A 16,219-nucleotide genomic window follows, 5' to 3' on the forward strand; every position below is an offset into this window, starting at 1 on the left:
CCATAAGAGACTCTTAAATGCAGAGAACAAATTGAGGGTTTTTGGAGGGGCGTTGGGTGTGGGGATGGGCAATGGGCATTAAGGAGGGCACTTGTTGGTATGAGCACTAGTGCTATATATAAATGTTGAATCCCTCAATTCTATTTCTAAAATCATTATTAACTATATGTTAACTAACTTGGATTTAAATTTTAAAAAGTATTATAAAAAATAAATAAAATAAAATAATAAAATAAAATAATAAAATAAAATAAAATAATTACTAGAAGCAATAATAACTAAAATACAACATTAAAAATATAAACAGTTGATTCCTGTCTAGCTATCTGGTTGCTAATCTAAAGTGGGAATTAAAATAGGTAAAATATAATGCGTATAAAACACTTAAACTCAATATGACTGTTCCAAGGTCTCAATAATATGTAGTTATTTTAATTATTTTTTAGCACAATAGCTATTTATCGTTACTGACTCATGTCCTTTAGGACATGGTACATAATTCATGAACCAGGAGTGTTTTTCAGTATTGAATATCTTTCTTGGGCAAGTATTGTTCAATTTAATAAAAAATCTTTTATTATTTATAGATAAGCTTAATTTAGCATTTTACAGAAGGCATCTCATCTTACCTTTTATGAAAAATCAAACTGCTTTCATTTATCAAAGTAAATTTTTGAGGAATTATGTTTGGACTTTATGACACAAAATGGATTTATTTTAAGCATCTATTTTTAAAGCCAGGGCAAATGTTGAAAAATTATACTCTAAAATTGATTACAAATCCAGACGAGATGTTCCTCGTCATGATGCTATGTGATGTCAATAAAAATGGTACAAACCCAATTATGCATATGCATATGCTCTGAGTTACTCCTCCACAGGCAAGAATTTGAATATTGTAGATCTCTAATATATTGCCTATTCATTCTTCTTTGTTACCCTGAGTTGTTGGACTAAAGATACCAATTTCTCTGTGATGGGATTGCTGATTAGTTGTGCCTCAGGTGCATCCCACCAGCATTTGTAATCTGCAACTCACTAGAGAGACAGGACAGTGGTGACACATGCCTTCTTATGGGTATAGGTAAAAATACTATTTTTTTGCACTGTTTTTTGTATGTATTTAGAAATGTGAAATATACTTGGGGAAAAAATTGGAGGTGTTCTACATCAGAATGCATTTAGCGGCATCTCTCACTTTTCTCCATTCTTTATGGTGACAGATGCATATGTGTAGATGGGATATTCCAACATTGGAAGAGATAGGGCATTTCAGTCCCTTCTTCACCCTGGACCCTGTAGGATCCCCAAATCTAGAATTCAAACAGGCTATCTTGTCACAGCTTGTCAATCCCTTTTGTATTCTTTAATTCCAAAAGACACAGCCTATACAGATGCCCAAATAACACACTTTGTGAGGAGACTGGGGTTCTTGAGCAATAAGGGAAAGGAAAGTAATTGCAACTTGATTTCAAAAAAACACGAAACACACAGAAAAAAATTACTCTAGTGTCCACACATGATGCGTGTTGAATTTCTCCCCTTTTTTAAAAGCAAATTTCCTTGATGTATATGCTCAAAATGGTTGCCAGATAGCATTTCTGATTCTGATGTCTGGCTGTTTCACTGGGTGAAAGGAAGAAGACAGTTACAGGGCTTTGGTTTTATGGAAAATGGCCTTTTTATTGAACATTGGGAAAAGCAAAATATGAAGAGATCACAGACAGCAAGAACTTCATGTGCTTGGGCTGTATTTTAAGGATCCTTAGGAATTATATTATTTATTATTATTTATTCCTCAGAACAGCCCTATGAAGTTGCTACATTTAAGACCATCATTTCACAGGTGATGACACAAAAGCATCAATTTCTCAAGCCAAAACCGCTGAAATCTTGTGAATACTTGTGTCAAGAGGTACTGTTCAAATACTCTTCAAGTAAATATGAATAAGATACTGTTTTTATCATATATTCCAGCAGAGAAAACAGCCAGAGCAGTTATGTAACTGAGTCCCAGGGCTAGGAGTGTGCACTTAGAAATTACATGAAGTGACCACTTTCAATGCCAGTGTCCTTTCACTTTATACTTTTCTGCTTATAACTTATTTCATCAAAGACCATGTTGAAAACATCTATACTATCATGTCTGTCACTGTATAAAACTGATTTACAAGGATATTTGGCACAGAAGACAAAAAAAACCAAATGGGAAGTAAAGAGAGTACTAAATTTTTAATCTATTTCCAAACATTTTCGTTTACAAACTTATCTATCTCATGAAGCATTATTAAAAAAAATTCCTATGGCTATAATGGCAGATCAGGTTATTTTCAGTGAATCTACATTTCTTCCCTCCGACCACTGTGAAAAGAATATAGTCTACAGACAACAAATGATAAGTTTGCCCACGTGACTTGTCTTCACACTATAACGTGTGTGGGAATGTGATAGGTTATGAGTTCAGAGACCAGGCACTAAGAAACACATTTCTGCCAATTGCTATCTCTGCTATGCAAGATCATATACCAGGATCTGAGCTGCATCTGTATGTAGTCTGGAGTCAAGTCCATAAAGGCCTAGACTTGATCAACCCTAACAAAACCAAACCACAAACAAGTGAATGAAAATTAGGTGCTTAATTTTCAATGTCATTGCAATCTTGGGTTGTATGAAACACAACTTTAGTGATTACCTACAGCTACCATAAACAATTATATTCAATTCCTTCTGAATATTCACATAATTTTTCTAGAAGAGTGTAGGGAATATGTAGAGAGAATACAAAGAATATGTCTATCTTCACAGATATAAATGCATATGAGATATGAATTTATTTTGCAAGTAATAACCGAGTTTAATTTCTTTCCCTCTTATCATTGAATTAGGGTAGGGATATCTGTGAATCATTATCTGATTACTCATGTTTGTCTTGAATTCTGGCAATAAGTAGCCATTTGACCTCCAGAAATATCTCTACATTTTAATTTTTTGGTTTTCTTATGTAACATTTTATGTTTTGCATCAAAGTGTTTTTTTTATTTTTTAATTTATTTTTATTTTTTTAATATGAAATTTATTGTCAAATCGGAAGCTAGGTGAAATAAGTCACACAGGGAAAGACAACACAGTGTTTTTTAGCATGGCTGTAAAGACTGACAGAAGAGGGTACATAAAAAATTGAAAATAACTAAATGTCATTCAAAATATATGAACCCAGTTGAGGAAAACAACATAAGTAAAGGTATCAAAGGACACTGGTTATTAGCGATTAGGAACCAATCTCTACCTTGAAATAAATCTAATCTTTGATAGTGCTGCACTAAGACAGATTGAAAGAGTACACTTTGGTTCCATTTTCAGAGGAAGTGGGGCCGATCTGAATGGCTCTTATAAAACAACCCTGTGGTTGTTCTATGATAACCTCAAGGGGCCATTCATTTAGTACTCTCAGCTCCAAATCCACCCTCAGTGCCCTGTTCTCAGATACAGTGGACGATCCTATCCATTTTCCCTCTGGTCATCTCACATGAAGTTGACTTTTGTCGGTAAGAGACAATGGAGAGCCAGTGCAGCAGAAAGTGCTCTTCTTCCTGGCTTCATGGTGTTTTCTCTCCTTTGGCCGCCATGGCTTGGTTGCCAGTTGCAGTCTTGCAGGAAGTCACGTGTATTCGTCCTCCAGCAGGTTCTTGTAGGCAATCTGTCAGTCTCCTGTCTTCTGGTCTTTCCTCCTGATGCTCTGACAGAGAGTTGCTCCTGTGTGCCAGTTACAGCCTGAGATCCTTTCTCACCAAGTCAGCCCATGGAGTGTGGAGCTGCCCTGCCCCAGGCCAATCCAGTAAGCATGTCTGCCATGAAGCTGTGTGCACCCACATCGTCCTCAACGACATCTAAATCCCATCTTCAGAGAGGAGACCTGGCTTCCCAGTTATCCCTCCTTTAATTCTAAGATATTCTTTGTAATTTTATTTAACTTAGTAGCCTTCCTCTTAGTAAGCTTTCCTTTACAAGTAGATAATAACTGTTTACCTCAACTTCCTTCCTTGTGTCTGTCTCCTGACTCAATTCTGACTCACACCCTTGTCACCCTGGGGTGTTCAATCCTCATCTGAGGCCCTTAAAGGACTAGAACAAATCAGCTAATTTGGAAATAGAAATGGAATTATTCAGTGTATTGAGAATATTACACTAATATTATGATTTGAAATTTATATATAATTATTTTACTAAATCGCAAAACATAAGAAATAATATATACCAAGTATATTTTTTAAAACTAATATAATTAAATTTGAGAACAGTTCCATAAAACCAAGATGAAGCCTTAAGTACTCTTTGGACTTTGGGTGATATATATGCGTTGATGTGGATTCATCCTTGGTAAGAAATGAAACATTCTAGTGAGTGATGTTGATAATGGGAGAGGCCATGCACATGTGCACACAGGGACAATCCAGGAACTCTCAGGAGCTTCTTCTTAATTTTGTTGGGAAACTAAAATTACACTAAAAAACATTATCTCAAAAAGATGCAGAATAAATAATCATATGGCTTTTGAAATAATGAGAGATGTATTCTTTTTAAAAGGTGAAATAACATTATACCAAAGTGAAATAACTAGAATGCCTGGTGCTTACAAACATATGGTCTTTTTACTGAGCAGGGTGCATAATACATTTTTACTTGAAAATTTAAATATGGACACTTCTTGTCACTCTCTGAAGATGCTGACAACCTGAAATACAGAGAATTATATCCCATTAATCTTACCGTAAGATTACTTACGTCTCTTACTATGTACCACAGTATTTTGATGAATAAACCATCCATTTTGACTCATACTTATATATCTCCATCTCAAGATTTCCCATACCATTTTTCTCTGGAAAACCTTCAACTACTGTGTTTATCCGATTGTTCACACATTGCTCTTTTTGTTTCTAAGAACAATTCTTGTGAGGCATAAAATAAAAAGTTGTCAGAAGACTTACATGTTAGAAGAAAATGTTACGGCCTTTGGCTGCACAGATGAACTATGATTTCTTCTCTGGGAGCCTCTAATCCATGTAGTAGCATAGAGTAAATTCAACAAAAACTATGAGAAAATAAATTTTATTGGAAGTCAAATACAAGCTCTTACACTCTTTTGAATTCTGTAGTAATAAATAAAAGTTCTTTCCTTCTGACTTCATAGAAACTTTCAAATTATAATATAATGTTACACACTGGACACGTAAGTATAAAATTATCTTAGTAGGACTAAGTGAAAAGGACAAACTGACCGCAAAAACAATTTCAGAGTTTGGAAGATGGATCAAAGCTTAATAACTTATGAAATATGTACCGTGGAAATTCAAGTCAGAAACACATTTGTAATCTTCTCGCCTAGGATGTTCCCGAGCCTCCCCACCTGCTCACCACTGGCTCAGTGATCCAGAAGATTGTAGCTTTTACATTTGGGAGAAGCTGTAAAGAGCAATGGTGCTGGTGCCACAGGGAGAGACCTGATCAGCACTGGGGATGGGGACGGGTACCCATTGATGTTTCAGCTCCAAGTGCTGATTTTGCTCAGTAATGATGAAGAAAACCCATACCTGATCTGGTCAGAGCTTGTGGTGTTTGTGTCAAGCACTGTGACCCCCATAAATATAATGGAAAGATACTGGATGTGAGAATATAACGGAAGAGTTGACCATTAGCTCTCCAACACTCTTAGCTTATGGAACAAATATACACACATGGAGAGGAGACCAAGAGGAACCCAGGAGAAAGTAAGAATACAGGAGACCTGAGAACTGTTAGCAACATTATGAACAGTCCCTCTCACAATCACAGACACAGGCACAGATGTCACACTGCAGAAGGTGAGTCCATACTGACTTGCAATATTTGAACTATTCTTTCTAAAAAAAAATAGTAATTACCATCAAAGGTAAAAGTCACAATGTCATAAAAATAAGCAATAAGAATTTGGAAACAATTGAACAAAACTATCAGCAGACAGATTTAGTGGAGAAGATTCTGCCATAAATGATTGGCAAAAAAAAAAAAAAATAGTAAATCTAGGAAAAATGACATACAATGCATGTTTCTGAATTATATTTTTAAAAAATGTCTACCTAAAAAGTAAAAAAATATGAAGAGAAATTTAAAAATGTCTTCCAACGAAAGGAAAGCATAGGTCAATAGAAATGTGTGCAGGGATAACCTGTTGTACATATTAGAACAAAAGTATTTAGAAGTCATATTTATAAATATATGAAAACTATAAAGAAAACTTAATTGAAATAATTGCATGAACATGTGATGGCAGCAATTTAGCAAGTAGGAAATATCAATAGAGAAATAAAACTATATGAAGAAACCACAGAGAATCTCAGTGCATAAATCCATACCGGAAATGGAAAATCCACTCAAGTAGAAAAAAACTGATGAATTTGAAGGAGTAACAAATTTATTTATAACTTAGGATGAGAGAGAAGAAAGAGAACAATTTACAGAATTCAGAGACTTTCAAAAGAGTATCAGGAAAGCCAGCTTAGTTCTAAGTAGAATATGAGAAGAACAACAGAGGCAGAAAAAAAAAAAAAAACAAACAAAACAGGACAACAATCTTAAGGCACAATGAAGGAACAGCTTACTAATATCATTTAAAATATTTATAGACACCAGAGACTTAGCAAGCTGCTAACAGAATGAGCACGTACAAATCCAAGTCTCATGACATCCTAATGAAATGACCAAAGAACACTGGCAAATACAGACAAAGAAATACTCTTGAGGGAACAGAGTGGATTGTGAAGTGACTTAAGTCAGTGTGAAAATCAGGGATGGGTGACACGTCTTCCACCTCCATCAGCCTTATGCCACATTATCTAGGACAGGATCCATATCCCTGCCCTGCACACTACTTTCAAATGGAACGGGATACAAGCAGCAAGTTGAAGGAACAGAAAGACACAGACTCTAAATCCCCCATGGAAACAATACCTTAAAAATATCCAGACAGAAACCGAGGTATAATTGGTCTAACCAGCTTTGATAAAGGTGCCAGGACCATTCAGTAGGGAAAGAGAGCATCTTTCACAAAGGGTATTGGGAAACTGACTTCCCTCCCACATACAGAAGATTGAAGATGGATGTTTCCATTTACACCATATACTAAAATTAACTCAAATTGGACTAAAGACATAAATGTAAGGTGTAGAAGTTCCTCAAAGAAAAATTGGGGGGAAAATAAACAACACTGTATGTGGCAATGATTTCTTGGCTCTGCCACCAAAACCAGACCACAAAGGAAAAGTCCATTGTAGACAAATGTGTGATATCAACTTAAACATTTCTGTGCAACAAAGGACGTGATCAACGATGAAAAGACAGAGTGGAAAAAAACACTTGCAAATCATACATCAAACTGGGAATCACATCTAAAATATAAAATTAATCTACAAGTTAGTACTAACAACAACAAACACCAAAACATAATTAAAAAATAGGGCATAGAAATTAAAAAGGCATATTTCCAAAGACAATATAAATTGTGAAAAATCATATGGAAAGATGCTAATGATCAGAGAAATGCAAATCAAAATCATGATAAGTTATCATCTCATACTTATTAAGATGGATGGTATAAAAAAAAAAGCTCAGGTGCCTGGGTGGCTTAGTTGGTTAAGTTTCCAACTCTTGGTTTTGACTCAGGTCATGTTCGCACATTTGTGGGCTTGAGCCCCGCATCAGGCTCTGTGTTGACAATGCAGAGTCAGATTCAGATGCTCTCCCTTTCCCTCCTCTCCACCTCCCCTGCTTGCTCTATCTCTTTCTCTCTCTCTCAATACAAATAAATAACATTTTTTAAACAAGGGTCAGTGAGGAGGTCAACCAGGAGGAGACTACACACTGTTGTTGGGCGTGTAAATCGGTCACCATTATGAAGAAGGGATGGGAGCTTCTTGAAGAAATTGAAAATACAATTACCACATGAGTCAGCAATCCCACATGTAGGAAACTATCTAAAAGTATTGAAAGCAAGATCTCAAAGATAGATATACACCCATGCTCACTGCAGCATTATTCATTAGAGCCACGGGGCAGAAGCCACCCAAATGTCCACTGATGGATGAATGAAGAAAGCGTGGTATACACATAACACTGTGATATTATTCAGTTGTAAATGGAAGGAAATTCTATCACCTGCTGCAATATGCATGAAATTCCAGGACATTGTGCTAAATGAAGGAAGCCAGTCATACACATGAAAAAAAAAAAAAAAAAACCTGTTTGATTCCACTTATAGAAAGTATCCAAAGTAGTAAAAGTGATAGACACAAGTAGAATAGTGGTTGCTCAGGTTGAGGGGAAAGTGTTGAAGGAGGATTATGGTGCAGTGAGTTGAGTTCCAGTTTTACAAGGGGAGAGCTCTAGATATCTTTTGCAACAATGTGATAGTTAGCACTCCTAACTTAAACTGGGTGCTTCAACTGGTTACGATGGATGATCTAGTTAAATGCAATGTAAGATGTGTGAGAGTATAGGATTCCCATTATATGACACTCTGGAAAAAACCAAATTATGGAGACAGTAAATTGATCAGTGGTTGACAGGGTTTAGGGGAAGGAAGGATGGATAGGGAAAGCACAGAGGATTTTGAAGGTCAGGAAACTATTCTGTATAACTCCATAATGTTTGATACATGTCACTATATACTTTTCCAAACGCATAAAATGCCCAACCTCAAGAGTAAGCTTTGAAGCAAACTATGGTCTTTGGCTGATAATGATATGTCACTACAGGTGTATCAGTTGTGGCAAGTGAGCCACCCCACTGAGGGCTTTGAAAATGAGAGAGTCCATGAACTGCTCCTGCATTGACACACAGACAGTGCGGGAATACAGCATATACCCGTGCTATGTCTGAGTTTTGCTATGAACCTAACACTGACCTAAGACACTAGGCTATTTTTTTAACATGGGTAATGTGTTAAATTCTATGTTATAGGGTCATGGTATTTTCTGCAACAGCTTAAAAAATAAAATCAAAGTCAAACCCACAAAAAGAGGTGATCTTGACAAGGGCAGGAGAAAAACAACTCATTATATTTAGGTAAATAACAATATGATTAAAAGATGAGCTCTCACCGGAAAAATAGTGAAAAAAAAAAACAAAAGAAAGAAAGAAACCCACTACCTGTGTGCGCGCACACACACACACACATACACACACACACACACACACACACACACACAACAAATAAACAAACAACCAAAACAAAGCAAAAATACCTGTCAAACAGGAATTATACATTCAGAAAATAGTTTTTCAGAAAACAAGATGCATAAAGACCCCACATCAGACACAAAAACGAACAGAATTTATTCTTACTACACCTGCCTCCAACAATGTTCTTCAAGCTACAAGTAAAATGACACTAGATGGTAACGCCTATCCGCAAGAAGGATTAGAGATCACCAGAAATGATAAGTAGGTTGGTAAATGTTTAGACCTGCATGTGTATTTTCCTCTCTGAATTTCTTGAAAAGATAAGATAATTTGCAGCCATAATTATAACACTGCATGGAGGGATCTATACTATAAACCTTATATTTTTAGCATTTGTTAATGTGTGTGGTACAAAGGCTCCACGAATGCTTCCCTTCAGGTTTCCAATGTGAAAGCATGAAAGCCGAGAAGGTAAAGAGATGCATAGTTTGTGTTCAGAAACCAGTGTGAGCTGGCTTCAGTACAGCACTGTTAGAAATACAGATTTCCACTCTCTCTGACAGTAGGTTGCTCCCATGAAAACTTGCCTAAGCTGAAATAGTGTAAATTGAGGAGGCAAATAGCATTAATTTACATGAAAAAATTGCTGAGCATCCCTGTTCCAAATATTCACCACCACCCCCAAAACACGAAACACAAAAAATAACCTCCCTTAGGCTTTTCTGATACCTCAAGACATGCCTTGTGAATGGAGAGGTACAGAAAATAAATTGAGATGAAGCACAGACACTCAAAAATACAGTTCAAACCTACGCCTGATACTGATATACAGAGTGGATTGTTTTTTGAGAAATGAACTTGACAGGAACAGTCTTGCTCCTCGGGCTGTGAATGCTTCTCTAACAGTAAAACTAGCCCTGAACACAATGAAAGGATTGCTATGGAGAATACCTGGTAAAGGAAGGCATTTTGGATAATAAGGAAGAAAGAGAGGACACACGTAAGAATAAAATCCTTACCAGGTATTATGGACTTTCCTTCACCTCCTGTGTTTTTGAAATTGTTTGATATTTGAAGCAAAAGTATCAGTTGAAGCAAAGTTATAACATGCATGTGATTCTCCATGTAAGCAGAGAAATATTTAGGCCACTTGTAGTATAAATGGGACACGGTAATGGACCATAAAGGCAAGTAAGTCTCTACATTTTACTCGAACTGCTGTGGGTTGTGATAGACTGGGTAGACCGTGACCTATGAATATACAATCCATCTATATAAAGATATATAATATCTATATTGCTTATATCAAGGAGATTAGAGCACATGTGTACATATATATATAACTTTATGTATATACAGTTACTGATGAAGAAAAGACCTACTTTGCTATAAATGATGCTCCGTCAATGAGGTAATGCTACAGAAATATACAACTTTCACTCTTATCTCACAGCCTCAGACATAAAGCATCACAAAAAATGAATTCTAGTTGGATCATAAATCATCATGGAAAGTTAAAACGTAAAGAAATAAAGAAAAAGGTAAATGCAGGAAAATAATACAGGAAATTTTATTCATGATTTTGGCTAACTTCTAAAATAGGTCCATAATACTCATTATAATGTACAAAACACTAAGTAGGACCATGGTAACATTAAAATTCTGATCATTAAAAGACTCCTATATGAGAGTGAAAATGCAGATGCAAGTATTTGCATCTTAAATGCTCAAAAAAGAGCTCAGGTCTAAAATATGACAAAGACTTCTGAGAAGTGGAAAGAAGACACCGTCCTGGAGAAATGGGCAAGAGACACAACCCAGCACTTCTCATTCTCACAAAGGAGAATAGCCTTGAGATTTACAACCCAAGAAAATGGTAGTGTGTCTAACCATCAGAACCTTTAATGAATTTTTCTGAGACTGCTGAGTTTTGGATCAAAAGCCTATTTGGTACAATGTATTTTACACCATAAAATAGAAAAATGTAGGGATAATTTAGTATAGTGAAATATACACATATCTATGTCTGTGCAATTTCCTACTAATGCTTACAGGGAAGTGTAGTATAATTATACATGAATATGATTATGTTACACTTACACATTATTATTTTATTACAAAAACCATACATTTATTTTACATAAATATATAATATGTCGCTATGTGCAATAAATGATTATCAATGTGATATGTGGAGGAAGACATAGAAAAGACTTTTCCTAACATAATTATTCATAATACCCACATACGAAAAAGGAACAAAATTTCTGAGAAAGGTTTTTAAAATCTCATATTCATATGAGAGCAGTGAATATTCACAAACTGTAGACAAGTGAGTTAATATAGATGGATTACAAGTAGTACCTGGGAGAGAAGGGAGACCCACATAAAAGTGCACCCTGAATGATTCCATTGATATATAGCCCCAAAATAAGCAGAGATATTTCATAAAAGGAAAATGGGCAGGCCTGATAAAGGCTCTAAACTTCAGTCTCATGATGTAATTTAGAATTGTGTGATTCTAAGTCTATTGGAATCAATGTGCACAATCATACGCCTAGTTTCCTTGATGTGTTGTAAAATTAAATAGTAAAGTTAATTTCAGACAAAAGAGCACTTCTAGAAGCAAAGATTCCTTTGAAAAGCAAGAACTGGAAATTATCAAATGTGCATTCAAGGTATAAAACTATAAATAATGTGTCATAGAGTCAAACCATGGAATATTAAAGACTAAAAGTAATAAACTAAAAATATATATAAAACCATGGATAAACTCTACAAGCATAATATTAATTGCAAGCTTTTCCTTTTTAATTTTTTTAACATTTATTTATTTTTGAGACACAGAGAGAGAGCACAAGCAGGGGAGAATTAGAGAGAGAGGGAGACACAGAAACTGAAGTAGACTCCAGGCTCTGAGCTATCAGCCCAGAGCCCAATGTGGGGCTCATACACAGGAACCTTGAGATCATGACCTGAGCCGAAGTTGGAGGCTTAATCCACTGAGCCACTCAGGAGACCCATTTCATGACAAGCTTTCAATAGAATCAGGAAACATTTGAAAACTTACCTTGTCCTCTTCATCATCATAGTAGAGCAGGTTAGAGTTCTTAGAAGTACAGGACGTCAAACTCTCCTTCCATGATTTTCTCTCAGTGCTAATGTAATAGCAATTGTTGGAATACGTAAACCACTCTTTCAGACAGTGACAACAGAGACATGCTGGAGAGAGATAATACGAGATGTTATCCAAAAAGCTTTGAATATTACAAAATGAAAATTGACATACTGTATATGGATACACATATGTGTACCTACCATATTCATATATCCTCACAAGCTGATAAAGTTAAAACAAAACACACACACACTCAGAGAAGAGTTAGGCTTTCATCTCCTAATTTATGTGCCCAAATAAAGCGACCACAAAAATGTCCATCTCTACATGTCCTGAGAGTCAGTGAACAAAACCATCTTCATGGAATGATTTATCATTTATCATGTTATGGAAGGAGGAAATGTGAGGCAATTGTTAACAGCAGGTATGATGATTTTGAATGAGTATTTCCCCATCAGTTCTGAAAGTTCATTAAGCAATTTTTGAATTCACTTTTTCCAAAAGAATCTGTTATCATCTTTGCCTACTTGAAGGTAGAGCTAAAATAGACACTAAACTAATAACGGAATTTTGCAAGGGATGTTGTACCTTTCTGGATTGTCGTTTCCAGGGATGTTTTGTTCTGCGCTGGTCCTTCAGTAGCTAGAACATTAAAGCAATTCTCAAAAAACATAATATTAAATGAAATGAATCATATAATAAGTTGAGTTTCCTAGTTTAAAATTGGGTGTGCTATTTTACTAGAAAAATTTAATACAGTAAGGAACATGAGAGAGAAAATAATTCAAAAGCTTAAAAAACCAAACCTCACCATCTCTTACAATATTTGGTTTAAGCAATCTCAAGAATTAATGCGTATTTCACCATAAAGTCTCTTGCGTGACTTGCCTTTGAGTTATTAAATCCAAATATGTGTTTAATTCTCCCTAAATGTATTCTGTTATTTCTACTTTAGATAACCTCTAAATAATCATTCCACACTTAGAGCATGCATTAAAAATGCATTAAAATGAGATAACAAATTCAAAGTATTTACACACTATGTCGAGGAACTAATGATCAGTAAGGTGAAAATTCCCTTTTAGTCATTCAAACACGTACTTACAGGGGATAACAGCTATTGTTACCACAGTGGACATCAAGACGAGGCAGAGGATTCCCAAGATACCGGCAATGAGCTTCTCTGGACATGAAGGTGAGTAGTAGGAAGAGAAAGGCAAACACTGAGAAAGGATGGCCACAAACAATCATTTAGGAGATTTACAAACAAGAGAACCCACAATGCACAGGGAATCACATACAATAACCTGCACCTCAAACCCATCACTATCATTGGAATCTTCTCTCAGAATTTACCAATGCGTTCAATTACAATACCATAATCCAACCTCCAGCTCTGGTCCTCACAAATGAAAACTATGTGAGATCACTTCCTACTCTTTCCCTACACCCCTACACCCCAACTTCAAATCCTAAAACAGACATACTTGTCTGCATTAAATGTTTTTTACCTTTGCAGGGAGAATTCTTGCCATTCCCTTGAAGGTCCCGAGAAGCATTTTGAAGATTCAATTCTGCATAGGTTATCTCCTCCTCAGTTACTGAAATGGAACTTTTCGTGCCCTTAGGTTGCACTTGCTGTCTTTTTGAGCCCTTAGCATGATGGAGTTCCGCATAAGTCACGCCTTGGTTGTTCATGTCTGCAGCTGAGTAGTGTCAGCTACAATGTGGATGAAACTGCTCTGAAGGTCTTGATCAAGAGTGTGTGTCATGTGTTGACGACATTGCTAGTACAGTGACACTGGGTGGGGTGCAGGGTGAGGGATACTCCTCATTTGCAGTTGAACAATAGAAAGTCTGGTACTAACTTGTGTAGAGATTGAAATAAGTGTTTCATGATAGATTAAGTGGATTTTTACAATAATAGCAGAACAGTATTGGTTGCCAAACATGTAAAGCACTAAATTAGTGAAGAAGAAAGGAATTCATGAATAATAGTGTCCTCATTAATGTAAGGTCAGATTCCACAGACATATTTCAACACTATTAGAATAACCAGGTTAATTAAAGTGCTGTATTACAAAAAAGTGTTGTATCAATTTTGACAATGATAAAGCCCATTACTGGCTGAAAATTAGGTGCTCTAAGATTGGAGAATATTGTTTTTAGTACATATAGGAATTCCCTGTTGCAAACGACTTTTATTTGTGGTTTGAAATTGTGTTTCTAAAAAGTAATGCAGTGCTATCAAAGTGACATTTTATTTTGAACATCTGGGGAGTTCTGAGAATTGTTAAATTTTAGAAGAAATATTTCATATGTTGCAAAATGTTACATGACACACTAAAATTGCCCAAAGCAGGAACAATAGTGAAAACAAAAGGAAACAAAGCATTTTTTAAAAGAGGACTTACCATCAGAAAGTGACAACTGACTTCATGGCAAAGATATGAAAGCATAAAATGATAAATAAAAGGACAGATCATTTATGGAAGAACACAGTTGTTACAAACGTCTATAAAGATCGACGATTTCAAAGGCAGTTAGGGTAACTCCAGTTGTTTAGTTATACTAAAACTCACATAAATGTAATTTCAGACCTCAGTCAAGGAACTGTGCAGTCAGTGAACTCTGGAATTACTCCTGTCTCCAAGTAAAAGTATCAGCTTCAAAAATTATTTCGAGGGGCACCTGGGTGGCTCAGTCAACCAAGCATTTGGTTGAGCTGCCAACTTTCGCTCAGGTCATGATCTCATGGTTCGTGGGTTCGAACCCCACGTTCGGCTCTGTGCTGACAGCTCATAGTCTGGAGCATGCTTCAGATTCTGTGTCTCCCTCTCTCTGTCCCTCTCCTGCTCATTCTGTGTCTCTCTCTGTCTCTCCAAAATAAATAAACATGAAAAATAAAAAAAAATAAAAATTAAAAAGATTTATTTCATGTCTAGCTATCTAGTTTAGTAATCTAAAATAGGAATTAAAAGACGTACACTATAACGCATATAAAGCACTTAAACTCAATCTGAGTGGTCTAAGTTCTCAATAATGTGTTAGTGATTTTAATAATTTTTATTAAAACAATTTTGTTGTTTCCTTTTGAGAGAGAGAGAGACAGAGAGTAAGACAGACTGTGAGTGGGGGAGGTTTAGAGAGAGTAAGACACACAATCTGAAGCAGGCTCCAGGCTCCGTGCTGTAGCACGGAGTCTGAGGTAAGGCTCGAACTCACAGACCGTGAGATCATGACCCCCGCAGACTTTGGATGCCCAACCGATTGAGCCACCCAAGTGCCCCAATTTTAATTATTTTTAAAACAGTACCCATTTATCATTACTGATTCACAGCATTTACACCATGTAACAATTCATTACACAAGAGCGTCTTTCAGTATTGAATATCTTTCTTGGCCAAGTTTTGTTCCATTTTATAAAAAGTCTTTGGATTGTATATAGTTAAGTTTAAATTACCATTTTTACCCAAGGTACCTCATCTTGAATTTTAGGAAGAATCAAACTGCTTTCATTTATTGAAATAACTGTATCAGGAATTCCATTTCACCTTTATGGTATAATGGATTCATTTTAGGGATTTATTTTTAAAGACTGGACCAATGTCGAAAATATTTAATATATTCTTGATGACAACTGATGACAAATCCAAATCATGTGTTCTTTGTCCTGATGCTTCTGTGATCTCACCCTAAATTATATTGATTTGCCTATATTTATAGGTATATGCATATGTTCTTAATGACTTCTCCATAGGCAAGAATTTGAATATTGTAATATCTCCAATGTATCTCATAGTCATTCTTGTTTGTTACCCTGAATTGTTGGAATGCAGATGCCAATGTTCTCTGTGATACCATTGTATAGTAGCTGTGCCTCAG

The 16,219-nt window shown here is 35.8% G+C and overlaps 1 protein-coding gene across 1 annotated transcript; it reads right to left on the bottom strand.

Moving 5' to 3' along the window:
• Window positions 1-4,325: 4,325 nt before the first annotated feature.
• On the bottom strand, window positions 4,326-14,053 carry LOC123591784 (NKG2-A/NKG2-B type II integral membrane protein-like). The gene is made up of 6 exons (XM_045466455.1): window positions 13,846-14,053; window positions 13,440-13,517; window positions 12,923-12,976; window positions 12,287-12,411; window positions 4,989-5,092; window positions 4,326-4,732 (listed from the first exon to the last, which is right to left on the bottom strand). Exons 1-6 carry the CDS (start codon window positions 14,030-14,032, stop codon window positions 4,615-4,617), a joined length of 666 nt encoding a protein of 221 aa, XP_045322411.1. The 5' UTR covers window positions 14,033-14,053; the 3' UTR covers window positions 4,326-4,614.
• Between the last annotated feature and the right edge of the window lie 2,166 nt (window positions 14,054-16,219).

The sequence above is a fragment of the Leopardus geoffroyi genome, chromosome B4 (genome assembly GCF_018350155.1).
Source record: "Leopardus geoffroyi isolate Oge1 chromosome B4, O.geoffroyi_Oge1_pat1.0, whole genome shotgun sequence".
In the NCBI taxonomy this organism is placed as follows: Eukaryota; Metazoa; Chordata; class Mammalia; order Carnivora; family Felidae; genus Leopardus; species Leopardus geoffroyi.